The sequence below is a fragment of the Xiphophorus maculatus genome, chromosome 15 (assembly GCF_002775205.1).
Source record: "Xiphophorus maculatus strain JP 163 A chromosome 15, X_maculatus-5.0-male, whole genome shotgun sequence".
Classification (NCBI taxonomy): Eukaryota; Metazoa; Chordata; class Actinopteri; order Cyprinodontiformes; family Poeciliidae; genus Xiphophorus; species Xiphophorus maculatus.
This window is the reverse complement of record NC_036457.1, coordinates 21620791-21639145: the sequence shown is the minus strand read 5'-3', so window position 1 is coordinate 21639145 and position 18355 is coordinate 21620791. Positions and strand designations below refer to the sequence as shown.

The following is an 18355-nucleotide window of genomic DNA, read 5'->3' as shown; positions in this document are numbered from 1 at the left end:
TCATAAATCGCTACGCCCTTTCTTGCAGCCATGTCCCACAGGGGTTTGTGGAAAGGTCTGCCACCTTTATGCACACTCAGACTACACTGGGAAGTTTCCTTCCAGAACTGTCAAACTGTTCTCTGGAACAAAATCTTCCCAGAAACATTTGTAAAGTGCAGATGAACACAGAGATGGTATGTATGCATATACACACACAGCCTCAATCAGCTACCCTCCCCTTGAGAGTCGCCTTGTCAATGTTCCATCTCACACGCATCACTCACAAGCTTTCTCTTTCCCCGTCTTGCTGCCGTTGCTTGCCTCATATCATTCCCTCCTCTGTCTCTGCCTTCCAGCCTCCTTTTTTTTTTCTTGTCCTCTCATCTCCCAGCTGCGGCATCTGTAGCCAGTGGGCATCTGGCACAGTTTGCATTTAATGAGACAGCAAGATGTTTTCCTCTCCTCCCGTCCTCTCCTCTAGTCTAAGCCTGAGCCAGCAGAGCACATGAGCTTAAATCAACCAGACTGCCAGGAGTCCGGGCCTAACCCGCTGACCGGAGAAGAGGAGAACAGATAAACAGGGAGCAGCAAAATATGAACATCGATGACTGCTGCCTGGCTGTAGGACTCCTAAAGCTGGTAGCTGCGTCGTTTGTTACACTGACACTCTCATTTTAAATGTCAGCCTATTCCAAGTCTTTAATTGTCCTCAAACATATTGTAGAGAGGCAGAAGTGACCTGCTGATAACCCTTGAACATTGCAACCACAAACTTTTTTTATCAGAATGTTATGTGAAAGGCCAACACCAAGTAGGGTTTAATTATGAAGTGGAAGGAAATTGCAACTCTTCTAGGACTTAAACTGGATGGAGACAGTATGTGGATACCAGTTTTTAAGTTTTGTCACAGATTTTATGTTGGACTTTGATTGGGTCATCCTAACAGAAGAGTATTGTTTCATTTAAATCAAACCAAACAATAGCTTCATAGCTGTAGTCGTATCGAGAGGTTAGGAATAGCATACGGAAGCGTATTGCTATCACAGAGAAAAACAGAAATCGTAGTGCTTATCTTGTATAAACGTGATGACATGTTGTATAAATGTGATGGTTATCTTGTTTAATAGTGATAATTTCATGTCCAGGAGGTGGAGGAAGTATGCTTTTCGTGCAGGTGTACTATGGAAGCGTATTCAGCAAATACATCTGAACCTCTGTTTTGATTGAAGAAGCTTTCATTCCATAACAATTGCCTGTAGTCACTTCCCGAATCAGAAGCTGCAATCAGAAGCCAACTTCAGCTTCGCTCCAGACGGTCAGTTAGGATCACCGCCACAGCTAGAGGATGGGACTGCTGTTTCCTTCGGTGCAGTCCAGTTCTGTTTAGGATCCTGCTCAGAGTGCGCATGCTATTAATGGTTTCATCCACAATGCAAAGCAGCATTGGTATCTCTCCATGTTTTAGACCAAGCATGAAGGAAAACTTGGCCAACTCCTGTTAGCCACTGTACTAGCCTTCTCTATGCCTGCACGAAAAGCTTTCTACCGCCACCTCCTGGACATGAAATTATCACATTTAAACAAGATAAGTATCGCATTATAATGTGGTAGCGCTCGAAAAAAAAAATTCTCCATGATAGTAATACACTTCCATAGTAGCATGTTTGGATCTTTACCAAATTTGATAAAAATCTCAAATTCTTTAGAATGATTCTAGCAAAACCAACATGACAGAAGTAAATAAAAGTGAGTGTAAACACAGAACAAACAGATTCCATGGTTACCTCCAGGTGTTGTAGAAGAGGAGGGGGATGTTAAGGCCCACAGTCAGCCACTCCTGGGCACACAGGAACATTATGCAGAACAGCCCATGGATGGAGTACTCTGGCAGCACCAACTGGAAGGCAGGAGCAAAATACAGGAAGTGTTAGATCATTCTGGAGAAAAAAACCAACATTTTATTATTAGTACTCATGTCAGGTGCTTCTTTTTTCTTTTCCTTCTTCACACCAACACCAGCAGCCAGGTCATGATGTAGCAGCCAATGTTCAATTCACAGCTATCTCAGAAAACACTTGGTGTTCACACTAGCAGCCTAGTTTGATTTAAAACCCTGAGAAAAGACAACGACTGGACCTGCTGCTGGACCACAGGCTGCAGGCTTTAACACACCAACTACAGTGAACCCAGCACATCACACTGTTGCAGGAAGTCTTGTGAGGACAACAAAGGAACAAACATGCCAGTAGATTGCAGTAGCAGATTTGAGACCAGCCCCTTGAACTACACTTTGCTTTGTAAAGACGGTCAGGACTATTGGCAGTTGAGAAATGATGCCTTCCTGGAGGCATGGACTCTGTTGATGTTATAAACTCTACCCAATCTGTAATGATTGATGTATGTAATGACCTCGCTTGGTGCTATGAAGCTTACCAGAAATTACCTGCACTGTAAACAACCATCTTCTACTTTAAAGAGAGACATACAGAGCAGAACAAAGGCGGTTGTTCATGTTAATTCAACATTTGGTAGTGTGGCCAACACAAAGTGATCGGCTTCCTTCACTTCCTCCGCTGCCATTGGTAAAACTACAGGCAGACTACAATTCTAAAACAGAGAAGAAAATCGCCATCATTGTTCACAACTTCTTCTTCTTCTGTTCACTGATTGGCCTGGTATGAATTCTAACCGAGGGAATCCAAGTCAATGGGAGAAAGCCCAGACTGTCTATGACGCGAGGTTTTAATCCAGTGGATTTACACAGGAAAGCAATGACCAGGCTATATTTCTGCTAAACGTCCCCATAGAATCAAAAACACATTTGAAATAAATTTTACAAGTAAATATGTTTAGCCTATTTTTGAATGTATTCTTTGATATACCCATGTGAGAGTTTGGAGTATTGATTAATGAGTATGAATTTTTATGTAGCTTTTAAAATGACGTTCAGTGTTGGCTGTAGTATTAATATTTTTCTTTTAAATCTTACTTTTTCTACATGTCCGGTCTCTGCATATTAATCTATGAATCTGTTGAAGCCGGTTGCTTACATGTACAAATTCTGTTGAAAACAGAGACAATCTTTTCTTGAGAAAAGATTGTCTCTCTCTCTCTCTCTCTCTCTCTCTCTCTCTCTCTCTCTATATATATATATATATATATATATATATATATATATATATATATATATATATATATATACTGAACAACTACTAGTGACAAGGTTCAGCTTTAAAGGCGGTCTTGAATCGCACATTAGATTGTGTGGTTTAGGTTCAGCCTTGCAAACCCCTGTGAACATCTTAAATGTCCATTGAATTCTTCCGCAACCTTTTTCACCAAAGCAGTTCATGTGATTCACAAAGAACGCCACTTCAGTGCTCATTTATATTTCACAGCGCACTGGGCAACACATTGTGTTCGCCCGGCCTCGAACAACACAGAGTAAAGAGGCCGGGGTTCAGATGCATTATTCAGACGGCTACATGTTCACTAATAACACAAAACGTGTTTTAAACTGAACGCCTCTTCAAGTGCAGGAGGGCAGAAAACCACAGCCTCGATGAAAACTAAACACGCCTGTCTGCCTTCACACGCACCGCCAGGGCTGTGAAAAAGGATTTTACCCCCCACAGAGTTCTGCTGCTTTTACTTGTTTTGTACTTCAGATCATCAACCCACTGACCACAACCAGGCCGGATTATCTGCAGAACCTGTTGGACAACAGAAAGTAGACTAAGGAGCTGCTATTCCATTAACCATAAAATTGTGCACAATAAAATTACAAAACTAAATGTGCATAATGAAAACAAGGCAATTAAAAAAGAAACTCCTGGTTTCTGTCAAAAGCTAAATGTTGTCAGAAGAGGTGGCTTTTTTTTGACTGTATCGAAACTGGTTTATTGTGCAAAACGGCAATGGAAACTTTTTCCCGTCACACGAGTCACATGATCAACAACCAAATGTTGCTGGTGGCGCAAACCATGAAGAAGACGACAACAGGAAGTAGTTAGATCATGGCATATTTTGAATGACTTATCATGTGAACAAAATTATTCACAGGTGATTTTAATTGCGTTTCTAATTTAATGGAAACACCACAATTGTGAAATTATGTTTTCTTGACATTAACAGAATACTGACAGAGTTTCCATTTTTGAAATGGAAACAATGGTCTGCTACTGGTCCCTTGGAAAACTGTTCTTTGGACGGCAAACACTTTTTTGACCCCCTGACAAAGGCAGGAAAAACCACAGCGTCATACAAGCAGCACTTCCCCAAACTCTCTCTCTCATTTAATTGTTCTAAAAGTACAGGTGATCAGAGTGAGGATAGCAATCTCCCTTTTGTTTAAATCCTTCTTTCATGGTGTGACAGCTACTCTGATGAAGGTAAAAAGCAGGCACAAAGAATGAAAGGAAAGCTCTGAGGGAGGCTGACCTGAGCATGTGGTGGAAATAGCTCTGAGTCTCTGGACAGAAAGAAACATGAACGGAAGAAGTGAGAGACAAATCATACTGGGGAAAACAGTGGTGAGATGTCCTTACAGGGATAGCTTTCATTTAACTAGCATCTATACAGCCACAAGGGGTTTCATGGGGTCCTGGAAGAACCTAAAACATTATCCCAACAGTTATTTTATCTCCCGATGGTCTAGCTGAAGAAGCTAAGGGTGTTTTCACACCTGATAGTAGACTATCAGGTGATATCATCAGCATAGCAGTAAAGGTGTTTCCCATCTTATCTGATTATTTTATCAATTGTAACCATTTATATGTATACTAAACAGAATTTGCCAATGAATTGGTCCAAGCACAGAGCCTGGTGGTACTCCACAAGATTTATCATTCACATGAACAAACTTTAATCTGAGGGACAAATGAGATTCGTTGACCAGTGATGTTTCAGTGCTATGATGACCTCTTACTAAGCTAGTTTAGGTTAAAAAAATGGTGTAAAAAGAAAAGTACGTTATACACCAAAAACTATGATATAAAGGTATTTGTACAATCTTTAAAGAATCAGTCAACATCACAAGGTGCAAGGCTGAAAACCATCTGTCACTGTCAGCGCTGCAATAAAAACAGCAGATATGTGGCTGAAGCTTAGAAACCAGCTGCTCTGAACGCAGTTTGTTAGCAGCTCCACACATTCAGCGTGAAACCCCAGCTCATAAAGAGGAATATATTAACGACCGCAGGCCTTCTCTAATCATATTCAAATGCTTCCCGTTCGGTTTTATTGGGGAAAACGAGATCAAATGTCAGACTTCTCCGAGCCTGCTGTCTTTTGTGATGAAACATTCCTGCAACATATCAATAAACTTGTAGAGGAACTGCATCGCTGAGGATGACAGCTTCCATTAAGCACTTGATCATAGCATCAGCCTGGTCTTATTGGCTGCAGGGTGGGATCGATGGATCGATCCATCCATCGATCCATCGATCCATCCGTCCGTCCGTCCGTCCGTCCATCCAGTTAAATGTGAAATACTATTTTAACTTTTTATTTATTCAGGGGGATAAAAAATACCTAAACCATCCTGGTCCTAGGTGAAAACGGAACTCCCCGACCAAATCTAGTAATGGTGGGGGATGTGTGATACCGATGACCGCAAAAAACACCCTCAAGCATTTATATTGCCATTCCATGGCCTGCACTTAAAATGTTACCTTCTTTACACAGAAAATTCTAAAAATGACAGAATTCCAGTTTTAAAATGACTAAACTTAGAACGCGTTAGCTGGACTGATGGTGACTGAAGGTCTGTACAACCGGCTGGCCAGGAGGTTTAAGGGAAACACAGGGAACTGCATCATCATCACCATTTTTTGCTCTAAACACAAACTTGGACGTGTTGCAGTGCGGCGTGCCAAGACTGAACAGAACATTGGACTTCAGCCAGGGGTAGTTCCTCCAGAAGGACCGAAAATAGAACAACACTATTAATGTGTTTTAATGAAGGATGTCCAGCATACATTTTGTGCAATGCTTTAGATCAACCCCTGCTGAGTTCATTTTTATGCCTTATTTTGTTCCATAACTTGACTTTATATGCACCATGATGAATGATGGTCAGATGGACCTTAGAGAGGAGCCAGGGTTAAAAACTGCTTTATGAAAGCAAAAAAGCTCCAAAACAAATACTACCAATAAAAATTACTGTAGATGAGTAAATGTTGTTGTTTTTATTCACATTGTTCACTAATGTCTTTATGATACATTACAACAGATTAATAATCATGGGTTCATTTACATTCCACTGGGATAGGGAGGCATTAAAACAAAACTGCTTCCCAACTTTACAATGATTGGTTAAAAGTAGAGACAGACTTCCTGTTTCTCTTCTTCCTCCTTGTGGTCCTACTGCCATCTGCAGTGCTAAGACCCGCCTCCTGCCTCTGATTGGTTGTTTCTGACAGAGGGGTGTATTTCTGCAGATGGCAGTAGAACCACAGGGTGAAGGCTGAGGAGCTTCATTTTTTCACAGATTATCTCTCTCATATTATACTGTCAGGACACAGTGACACTTTTACCAAATATGTATAAACCACATTTCTTGAAACATTATCTACTGCAGCTTGTAACCTGTAGTAGTCAGTTTCAAAGGGAATCATAACTCTGGTTCCTCATTTCTCCATCCAGTCAGTCTGGACTTCTGACATCTTTCTCCGTTCAGAGAAAATCCTCTGTGCTTGTTCTCTTCCACCGGCTCTTTCTTATTTTTTCCCTCTCATTACCCCTGCCAGAACCTCTGACTGCATATCACCATCCAACATGGTAAACGAGAGCTCCCACCCACGCTCCTTTCAGAGCCCAAGTAGAACCTGACAGTTCTGCCACCGCTCGCCTCAACCTCTTCAGGTCCAATTAGTGAGGCCACCCACCACGGACCCAGAGAGGGAGAGGAAGATCTGTCCTCTATGCCACTTTTTCAGCCCGCTCCACTCAGAGGGACGCGGTGTTAAGAAGGCGGGGTCACAGAGCAGCGCTCCGTGGCTAACGAGGGTCACGTACCAACAAGGGGATGAAGAGGATGAGGAGAAGACACGGCTGAGCAGACCCACCGCTCTCCGTCCACATCCCTCACACTAATCCCTGCTCCGTCTACAACCAGAAGGTGCAGCAAAAATATTTAATCACTGGCTGCCATGCTTCGATTTGACCAGCAACGCTATTTATTCTATGAATAGAATATATTTATAGATATATAAATATCTATACATTTATATATCTAAATTTAGATATATATTTATATCTAAATATAGCATAGTGCTGTCTATGTATTATGCTAGTGGCAACAATCGTTGCCACGCTTACATTCACTCTTCTTATGATCAAAAGATGAATGAAGGGATACAATTTTATTTATATAATCAGTAGAAGACACTTCAAAGAACATATGTTCAAAATATTGTATTTATACTGTATTTGTTCATTTAAATATTTGTCTGACCTTCTCTTGTACAGGTTTGTGACAGACTTTGACCTCCAGCATTACAGGCAGGAAGTAAAGAGGTCTGATCATGTGACCTTTCACACTAGATACATGAAATTGATGTTGCTTAGAGTAGACACATTATTCTTTTATTTTAAAACTTCAATTAGCTGCCAAAAGTCAAAACTATTATTTTAGAGCTTCCAGAAGTTAGAAAAAAATGTCTGGCAACAATTGTTGCCGGTGGGATTAAATGGGTTAAGTGGACTTAATTGCGAAATGTCAAATTGCGCGTTATATGGTCAATGGATACGCAGCTGGAGATGAAGGATTTCAAATTTGTCATTTTTTGCTGCTTGAGGATAAAGGAAGTTCCATTTTAACTCCTGGCTGGACATCTTGTTCCCTCTGCTGGAATTCAACTTTCATCTGGATGTCACTTTGACAAGCACTGTCAGGGTTTGGGAACGCATACCCGTCTCCATGGCAACAGCATTTCCTCCCACACTGCAAAGAAAAATAAAAACACTGCTCAGTTTACCCTCAGGATTCATAGGATCAGATGGCAGCCAGCGGCCCAGTGAAAGTTTAAGCCATCGGAATAAGGAAGGACGCAGACGAGCGTGGAGCCGCCAGTAAGGCACCAAAGCCTGGCCGACACGGCAGCAGGCATGCAGCTGAAAGGCACAGATGCACAGCAGCTTCCTGGCCAAGCAGGAAACATATGCTGCTCTCCTCCTATCCAGTCTGCCACACTCAGCCACCTCTCATACGCCGCGCTTTCCCCGCCTCATCGTTCAGTTTGGATGAAGCTCTGGCTGCTCATTTCCTTTTCATCAAAAAAAAAAAAAACTACAAAGATGATCGGCTCGACCAATTCAGAACGTTTGTAATTTAACCAATTTGCTCTCCAGATACGACAGCTTTTAAATGATTTATATGTGCCAGAGGTCCAGGGTTCGGTTTGCTGTTTCCACAGATGTCCAGTGAAACGCAGTGTGTTTGTCACTTTGATGTGATTCAATTAAAAGATGACCAAGTGAAAATGAATTCAACTGAAGAGTCGGAACTCAAAGAATCGTTAGAACCACACGAAAGACTTCAGCGCTTGGAAACGGAAAGGAGGGAACTCTTCATCCTGCCCAGTTAAGATCACAGTGCAGAGAAATGCACACGAGCTGCAGCCATAAGAAAAGAACCCATAAAATATTCTTTGTTTTTACATTTTTTCCTCTACATGAGATATGGTGGCCCTGAAGTGCAAACCGCTTCAACAAATCACTAAACACAACTACAAATTAAAAACGCACAACAACATTAACAACACAGAAGAGGAAGATTCCATTGGGAAACCTAAGACATCGTTGATTGGACGATTTTACTTTTATCTTAAGAACCAGAAACTTTTCTGGCATTTGCTCTTTCTTTGTTTGGATAATCAGAAAAACAGCCCCAGCATTTCGTTTGCCCAAAGTGTGAAAAAGAACAAAGCTGGCATTCATAGCCTGTCCCAAGTCAAAGTGTTCTCGGATAGCGGTGGCTACGTTTGCATCACCGCTAACATTCATATTCTGAACAAACGCACTAACGCGGGAATAAATTATGGTTCTAAAGTCAAACATGAATCAGTGATTGGACAATGTTGTTTTTTAAAATTTGTCGCTGAATATGTTTTTGAATATGTTGTATTTTTAAATTTATACTGCCATTTACTGATTTGTTTAAGTGCTTTGTACTTCAGGGCCACCGTACTAAGGAGCCGAATCATAAGACACAAGCAAACCAAAACATGGATAGTGGAAAACAACAGGATGATGCAAAGGGATAAATAATAATAAAGGATGTAACATAAATAGACATAAATGCTAAAGACAATGTCAGACACCCGGATAATAATAAACAATAAATAAAACAGAACTATGAATAAACAGAACATGTTGGAACAAATGAAACATAAAACCACCAAACACCCAGAAATGATGACATAGGTTGAGTGAGTAACTACCAGTTAGTGTTGATTGACTCCAGATAACAAGACCGAGGGTTGAAATAGAATCAGAAGTTGCTTCACTGCTTAAAACTATAATCATTAACTTTATTTACTTGTATTTTACCTATTTTAAATATATATATATATATATAAATAACCTTCTAAGATGTAACTAGATTCATTCAGAAACAAGTTACTATGCTCCAGAGAGCATGTTCCACATTACATTTGACCCATTGTAAGGTTCGGTCAGCTTTCCTATAAGATATTCAGTAGTTCTGAGCAGCTGCACTCACAGCCACAGGGCAGAAATCACAGGCTTGAAACTTGACGAGTCTTTTTTTTTCTCCAAGTTGATGAAATTCATTGAAATCCGTGCAGACAGTTGCAGTAAGCAGTCCTCCACCCAGCCGGAGACAAAGTATGCTCTATGGGAATCAATATGGAGAAAAATAAATAGCCTCTTTATTCCAAATATTCCTGCTCATTTGAAAATTTCACGTTGAAACAGCGGCTTTCTTTGTATCGTTTCTGATTCGACAAATTCAAACTTTTGTCAAATGTTTCTTTTGTAGATGTCTTCAGTGATTTACAGAAGGTGTTTTACATTAATAACCAAAAGAAGAAACCTGTTCAGGAAAATAAATGATTTTTCAAATGGCAAAATTATTTGTTCCAGAACATAAAAGACCAGAAGCGGAGGCTCACTGCCCAGAGTGCTGCTGTGTCAGAGGAGGTATGACGAAATGCTACAAGGAAAAGCTATTCTATAATATACATCACCATGAACACGGTTTTTAAAACATAATGCCGATAAACAATGTTTTCTGATATTTTGTTAAAAGTTTATATTTCAGTAAATACCAACCTCCTCCACTCTCCCTCCAGGCAAAAGAGATACCAATAGTTGATATCGGTACACATTTAATTATCGGACCGATACCGATCTGTTGAAAACTGACTCGGCCAATGCTAATGTGAGAGCTGATGAACATAATTTTTTTTGACCATATTTAGGTCAAAATGAACTTAAGGACAAGTCCATCTGTGAAACAACAATGTCTTTGAAATTCCAAGTTTGATAATAATTGTAAAGCCACATCACGCTTGGTGCCGGATGAAAAGTTCTGTTGCCTTCTCAGGATTTCCTTCTCTCAGCTCAGGACTGCGGCTCTTACACTAAAACATAATGATTACTGGGATCCACTGCTGAAAAGAGTCTGTGAAAACTCTCCTGGGATGTGCAAATTACTGTAATTAAGTGGAGCCCTGAGGAACATCGTGACAAATGACCCAGATATTGTAGCTTGTGATTTTAAACGACTAAGAAGACAATGCTGGTTAATTTTCCTAAGCAACTGCTCCAGGGCTGGAGTGGCTAAACCTCCATCTAAGAATATCTTTGCCCTGAACTAAAACTCCGGCTCTCACTGTGCTATTATCTACTGTGAATAAGGCTTTAATAATCATCATTGAGAGAGAGAATATTCACAATAAATCATAATTTATATGTATAATCATAGTGTTGTTCTCTTGGCTCTTGGTTCTTTTTCTGTGTCTAAGCTTTGGAAGAAGCTCTTGAGCTGAAGAACAAACGATCTAGTTTTGACGTACCGTAATGTAAGCACTCATTTTCTTTCCCCATAATTTGAATTTAAATGTGCAACAAAGAGCAGTTGTGTCTCTGATTCAGAAAACTCCTACTGAGAATTGGAGTTGCTGTGATTTGTGAATTAGCAGTGCAAGTCTATTGCGACGCATTGTACAAATACATATATGCAGTTTATGCTATTAGACAACAGAGGACTGTCTTAACGAATGGATGTTGTACAGACTTTTGTGTATTTAATAATAAGACTATCACCAGATGAGTAGACGAACAGTTTATGACAGATACTTTCTCTGTTATCCAAGCAGCAGCCATGTTGGACTTTGGTTGGGCGATAACGAAAAGCCTCAAACTTTCCAACCATGCTGCATTCCCTGAATGTTCAGCACATTTGCATTATTGCACAAGTTATCTGTGCTCAGAAAGGTAAAAGACAGAGCGCCACCTGGAAACGGATGTGACCTGCGTGCCGGGCACACACTCTGACCGTGAGTCAGCCGGAGACGAAAGGAGAACTGGAGAAGAGGAGGGATGAAGAGGAGCTTTGTACTGAAACTTCAAATAGACTCAGAGCCACAAAAGGAACCTGACATTTGTGCATTTTCACATCAGACTGCGTGGAGCCGGAACACGAAGGAAGCTTCACCTCAACAGTGATGCGAGCAGGAGCGAAAGGAAGGGAGGATGAGGAAACGTGAATGCTGCTTTCACCAACATGACCAGAACAAAATGAGAAAATAATAATAATCTGATAATTAATACAGCTTAATCTTTGTTTTCTTGAAAAATAGCTACACCTCAAGCACATGCTGGAATAGAGATAATTTACTCTTGTACTATTTAATTGGAAAAGTTTAAACCAGGTCAAAGTTCAGAAGCTATGCTGACTTCCAACATGCACTGCTGGGAAAATTTAGCCCACTTTTGTTTATTTAGTCATAACTTCAATTCACTGAGGTTTGGAGATATTTGCTGGCCTATTATTCTCTAAAAGGTCCCACAGGAATTTAGCAATCCTGGCATCTGGGTTTTGACTGGACTATTAAACAAACCTAAAGATTGTTGGAGCATTTTGTCTTTAGCCATTCTGTAGTAGCGTCATTCATATAATCCATCGTTTGAATGGTATTCATGTCATGATTCTTGGGATTCCTGAGCTTTATTTCTGTACATGGTGAGTTTTTTCTCTCCTTAGTCAGGCTCTATTCAGTCATTGTTTCCATGTCTTTCTTTTAGCTTGAACAGCAACCATTCCTCAAAAGTTCACGCCACCCTCTTTACATCAAAGGCAGCAATAGCCTCCACAGACTTAAAGCATTTCTTCAACCTAAAGGTCTTAGGGTGCGATCACACCAGCCCTGTTTAATCCACTTTAATTAATCTTGAGTTTGTTTGCCTAGAAAGTCTGCTTCTTTAATGGGAGATGTGAAGGTGCAATCAAACTCTGCTGCGGACCAAAAACAGCAAACCCCGGTCTTTGTTCGGTTGTAGTAAACTCTGGTGCAGTTTGAATGCATATGTGAATGCCAAGTGGATTGGAAAACACTCCACAAGCAAGAACACTCTACAGCGCAGAGCATTCTGGATAAATACAACCAAAACAAACATATGAGTTTGCACATTTATAGTATAGAAATCATACAACTGCTAAGTTGTCTTCAGAGGTTTTTGTGCCATTTCCTTCAGTGGGTCTTGGTGCAGCGCCACCACAGGCGAGGAGCTGAAAAGGTTTTTCAAAGTGTGAGGTTGGTTCGACAGTTTGAGAGAGACATTTGGCAAAGGTCAAAAATCTGGGACTCGAACCTGTGATGGCTGCCAGGTGTGGAAACATACTTAATATGAGATTCATTTGTGTTTCAACATATATTGCCAGTTAGTTTGGACATATTTTGTTGATAAAAATCAGAATTTGAAAATGTCGTTTTGTATTTACTCTTATATTTGACTATAAAACTTGCAAAAACAGAAGAAATCTTGAAGGGGTAAAATTCAAAGATGTTTGCTGTACGCTTCTGGCTGTTAAATGTTTGGTTAGAAATGCCTTTCCACAGTCACAACATATGGAGTATGGATGAACGCGTAAAAGCAGCATCTGGATGGACAGATGGTTGGATGGAGGCACAGCATCACAGACTAAGATCTTTACTTTTTATTAAAAAACAGCTAACTGACAACTGTGACTGTACTGGAGTTCCTTCATGAAGGATGATGTTGTCAGGAAACATACCCAAGCATAAGCAGCCAGGTACAGACACATGGTGTGTGCTCATCGGGATTCATATCCACTCATGTGCGAGGACACCGTGTGTCCGTGACATGTGCGACGCGCCACGTGTGTTATAGTCAACATACAGTGTCCTCAAACCGTCTCTACATGCTTCCTGATTCAGACCAAGAGACTGACCAAAAGCCAACAACTGTAACTTTCTGGATGGACTCTGGTCATGCATAGACATTAGCTGCTATGGCTCGTTTCAGGAGAGGGCAAGGCAATTGTTGATTAAACAAAAACAAATCATTTACATTTGTCCTAATTTTACCCGAGTACATTGTGATGCAGTGGATGCTTTTTGTCAGAGGGAGCAGGGAAGATGGTCAGCTGCTAGGAGGATGGACTGATATAATACACGATAATCCTGAATTTTCTATTCCAGTAGGAAAATAATCCTAAACATACATTCACAGCTAAAATAAAATGCTTTAGCCAAGTGGTTCTTTCCATTCAGTTTAACTGTGTGTTGTATTGTTATCAAGAATTAAAAAAAACATGTTCCACATTGAAAAACATAAACAAAAAGTTGGATTTCTAAATGGGAGAGACACAGGTTTGTTACGAACCCTATCCTAAGGATCCAATATGGCCGCCGTGTGATTAAAACGTGCTGCTGGCAGAGCAAGCCCTGCCAGCAGCAGAACCTGTTCACTTCCTCTCCTGTGGTGGCGCTGCTCCAAGAACCACTTTTTGGTCTGCACTTTAGAGTTCAATTACACACACCTCAACCACACCTCTCCAAATGAATCGGACTTTCCAGGCAAACGAACTAGAGACGCATTAAAGTAGACTAAACAGGGTCGATGTGAATGAATCCTTAGTCTACTGGCATCAGTTTCCATGATAAGTGTGTTTTACAGCAAAATTATCGCACCGACTCTGACGTAGAACACCTTTAATGCTGTGGAGAAATGCTAAGTGGAGATTTTTAGCATTACTGAACAGACACACTTTTCTACATCTGTCCAGAAGTCACCAGGTCAACCTGAACTCCTCTGTATGCTTAAATCACAGAGGAGTTCAGCTACACAGCATTATGCCTATACAATCTGCTTCAGTTCTCCAAAGATATTTTTAAGAATTGAACATCCCCCAAGAATGTCCAAAACACTCATCGTGCGCATCGTGGCAAAAAAAAGTGTAAAAATTTGAGCTTTTTCTTGTCCTTCCTGCAGAACAACATTAATATTAATTTCCTGCTGAGCAAAACAGTGGTTTCTATTTTCTCTGCAAAGGAGAGGTACCCCTCCCCCCTGTCTCTTGTTCTTTTTCACCGTCCTCCTCTGCTGCCCCTGGTTCTCTCTCTTCTCCTTATCTCTCGCCTCCTCCCCATTCCTTTTCTCCCATGCAGGTCTTCTTCTCCTGGTAGCAGCAAGCTGGATGAAGGCAGCGCTGTGCTTTGCATATAAGCTCATTATAGTGAGTGACGGGAAACTTGCAGTGTTTCTGCATGAAGGATTCGCAGATGAGGACTCATAAACAGTTACACATGGTCGTTTATCAACAACTAACAGTTTCCTTTTGCTTAAAAATCTCATAATTTGCATTAAGATTGGTTTTTAGTCTGAAATGCTTATTTGTGTACATCGGCATTCCTCCGTTCTAAAGGAAGGAATACCTTTAAACGTAATCTGCAAATGTTTAATTCTGGTTTTTCACCGATTGATAGGGAAAAAGCTATATTTTAGTTGGTACATTTCAAATATTATAAGGCTAATAAAATCTATAACTCTCAACAGCGGACTGAAGTTGAAACTAAATTACCAGAGCTGGTCAAAACTGAGCAGTAAATGATTGGGGCCCAACGTTTCATAGCAGTAAGTCAAAACCGAACAAAAATCAGTTTTGCATTTGACTGTAAATATGGTCTGGCCACGACTCGCCAATTGGAAGTTTTAGCTTCGCCTGGTCCAAATTCTGTAAAAAACTAAAATAAAAAATCTTCTTTTCCTGTCCAATTATTAATGAGTTAATGCAAAAAAATGAATCAACAGATCAGTCCTGCACTATGTTGGTGATAAATCCAGCAGAAAGCCCTGAGTTTTTCACATGTTGATGTGAGAAAGACATTTTTAGCTGCAGATGCATCCATCATTACAAATGATCAAACATTCACTATGTTATTGCATCTTAGGCAGTAAAACTATAAATGCACCAGTACAAACTGATATAAATATTGGCAGATACCAGATATTGACTGATATTGCATAAAGTAAATATACCTTACTACTTTTCCGACACCTAGAAAGACTTCGCCACTGCTTTTCTGAGTCACTGTCACATGACCAGTGATAAAGCATGACCTCCTCCCATCCAGAAACAAACGGCAACATCAGAAATAAAAATCAGTTGTTAATATCAACCCAGAGTTTCTTTATCAGACCGATACAGAAATGTTAAAAAAACGACTGATATCAGCCGATAGCGATGTTGATGCCGATATATCCAATTAATTTTTATTCCAAAAAGTAATTGCATTATTTGTTCATTTACTTATTTTAATGCATTTCTAGATCATGTAAAAAGGCTTAAGTGGTTCAATAAATAAAAAAAATCGGCTAAATGTGTCCGATTAATTGGCAGCAGAATTGATAGAATATTCAATTACTAAAATAATTGTTAGTTGCAGTATAGTTATCCTAATAAACTATCTATAATGATAATAATTGGAGAGGAAAGAAATGTCATTTTCAACTTGTAAAAATGCTCTGCTGGTTTTAAAGGTGTGTGAGTACAGGTCCCTGTGGCATCCCATTGGTGCTGACAGTACTACAGTTGGCACCAATGGAAGGAAACTGCATTAGGATATCAAACCACATGATTATCTTGGCTTGTTAGAGTTACATATCTAACATTCATAGTTAATTATGAAGTGCCTCCAAAGCGTGACAATAAGCAGGATGGTGATTTAAGACATTGGCATCAAACACCAACTCTGTGCTATAGATAGAGAGGACAGGAAGGAGGGATAAATACGGAGAACATAGATCCAGAAATAAAGGGAGGAACAAGAAGTTAATTGGTAGACTGAAGTTTGTTCGGTTGCTGTGACAACCCAACCTCATCGCCTCGAGCCGCGGGACTGCACATCTAATGAACATGGGCACACAGGAGAAACTAAAGGCAGGAGAGAATCCCCTCAGGCTGTTATCACTGGCATGCACGGTCCAGCCATTCCCACACAATCCACAGAGAACGCACACGGCTAGTCCATATGCCGCTGTGTCTGTGGCAGGTACGCCAGCACAAAGAGGTGCAGCCAAAGCTTTTAACTGAATCAGTCAGAACCTGCGTGATGCCGCTGTGCCAGCTGGAGGGAAATGAAATGAATGATTCAATGCAAGATGGAGAAGATCGCGAAAAAATGGATGGAGAAACACCTTCAGAATTTCTTCAAAGGGAACGCCAACATCTGCACTCATAGTGCAGAACGGTGGGAAGATGACCTGCATAAGGCATGATCTGGTTTTATTAGTCCTGCAAGTCTTTAGTCCATCTCATGATAGACCATTAAAATCATGAGTACTTATATCCTGTCAGCCCATACAAACCAGCTTTACTGCTCATTCTGTGGCATGTAAAGCTGCTTCTGTTATGAGTTTACTTCAATGAAACGAGGAAAATGATAGCTGCTGTTCCATCTGTCAAAGATAGGCACAATTAGAAAGCTGTCAGGTGAAATTTCAGGATAAATCTAAATTGCACTCTGACCTTTACAGGTGACCTTTATTTGCCCCTTTCTAAACTTTTGGATGAACGTCCATCTGTTCAGTGTTTCAGTTCTTTTTGCACAACTTGATGTTCTCCGACAAGGAACTTAAAGGCAAAGTTCATAACATAGGGCTTTGAGCCATGAGTCGAGCAGTAAACTTACTGGTTCAGATTTAGACGTCATTCAATTCAGTTTATCTGTGTAGCGCAAATTCACAGCAAATATATTGTTGGTCATGAGACGAAGACGACAGCTGGCAGCATCAGTTACTATAGCTAGAAACAAGAGATCAGTCTTGAAATCTGGGTGTAGTGTTGGACTCAGACCTGAACATTCAGAGACACATAAAGACAGTTACAAAGTCAGCCTTCTATCACCTGAATAACATTTACAGGATTAAAGAACTAATGTGTCGGCAAGATCCAGAGAAACTCATCCATGTTTTTATCTTTGGCCTCATTAATTATTGCAACAGTGTCCTCATAGGTCTGCCTGGCACATAACAAAATGTAATGTTTGTTATTAGTTTTCACAACTGTTGACTATATGATGTCTTTCTGAGGTTTTTTATGTTTTCACAAATCGATGTAAAGCACTTTGAACTGCCATGTTGATGAAATATGCTGTACAAATAAACTTGATTGGCTGATTGATTGGTTTTGCCTCCAGATTTGATGTTATCTTTTTTTATTTTTCTTTCAAATCTTATGATTCACTCTCATTTTTCCACAAAAAAAAAAATCTCCCATGGCCTTAATAGATAAATTCTAATCTTGTTGGTATTTTCCTTTAAAGTATACTTGGGGAAGCACATCTACTGTCACCTAAACTGACCCAGGAAGGTCACAGCTGCAAGGACAGTGTGTCTGGGTGCATATGCACGTGTGTGTGTGGGGGCGTGTGCGTGTGTGTATTTGTTATAGCTGAAAACACTGTAGAGAAAACACTCTCCCCAGGGCTTGGCGAATGGCTGGAGGGCTCCGCTTGACAACACTGATAACCAACATCAGCTTCTCTGCCAATAAACCTAAAGCATTACACAGACACACACACACACACACACGCATAGTTGGACGCTCAGATTCAGACACAATGTGTGAATTTCAGCGAGGTGGAGGGAGAAACAGATGTCACAGCGAAACTGGGAGGATCGTCATGCTGAGTCCTCCAGGCTAACACGCACAGAAACAAACAGAGGAGCTCTGCAGAGAACACACACTCTCAGTCTCTGTCTCCTCTTTGATGTCAGGCTAACATGTGGCACAACGACAAAGCAGGAGTCTCAGGGCAAGTCGGCGCTGCGTTCACAAAATCAAGGTAGACCTGCTCAGTGGAATAAACAACAGGAAAAG

General features: G+C 40.5%; 1 protein-coding gene across 2 annotated transcripts in view; it reads right to left on the bottom strand.

Moving 5' to 3' along the window:
- cnih3 (cornichon family AMPA receptor auxiliary protein 3) overlaps positions 1-18355 on the bottom strand; it is a 55742-nt gene that overhangs the window by 13669 nt on the left and 23718 nt on the right. For both annotated transcript variants that reach the window (XM_023347908.1, XM_023347909.1), the window contains exon 4: positions 1767-1879. In XM_023347908.1, coding sequence (XP_023203676.1) covers positions 1767-1879 — 113 coding nt within the window. The remainder of the gene's footprint in view (positions 1-1766; positions 1880-18355) is intronic.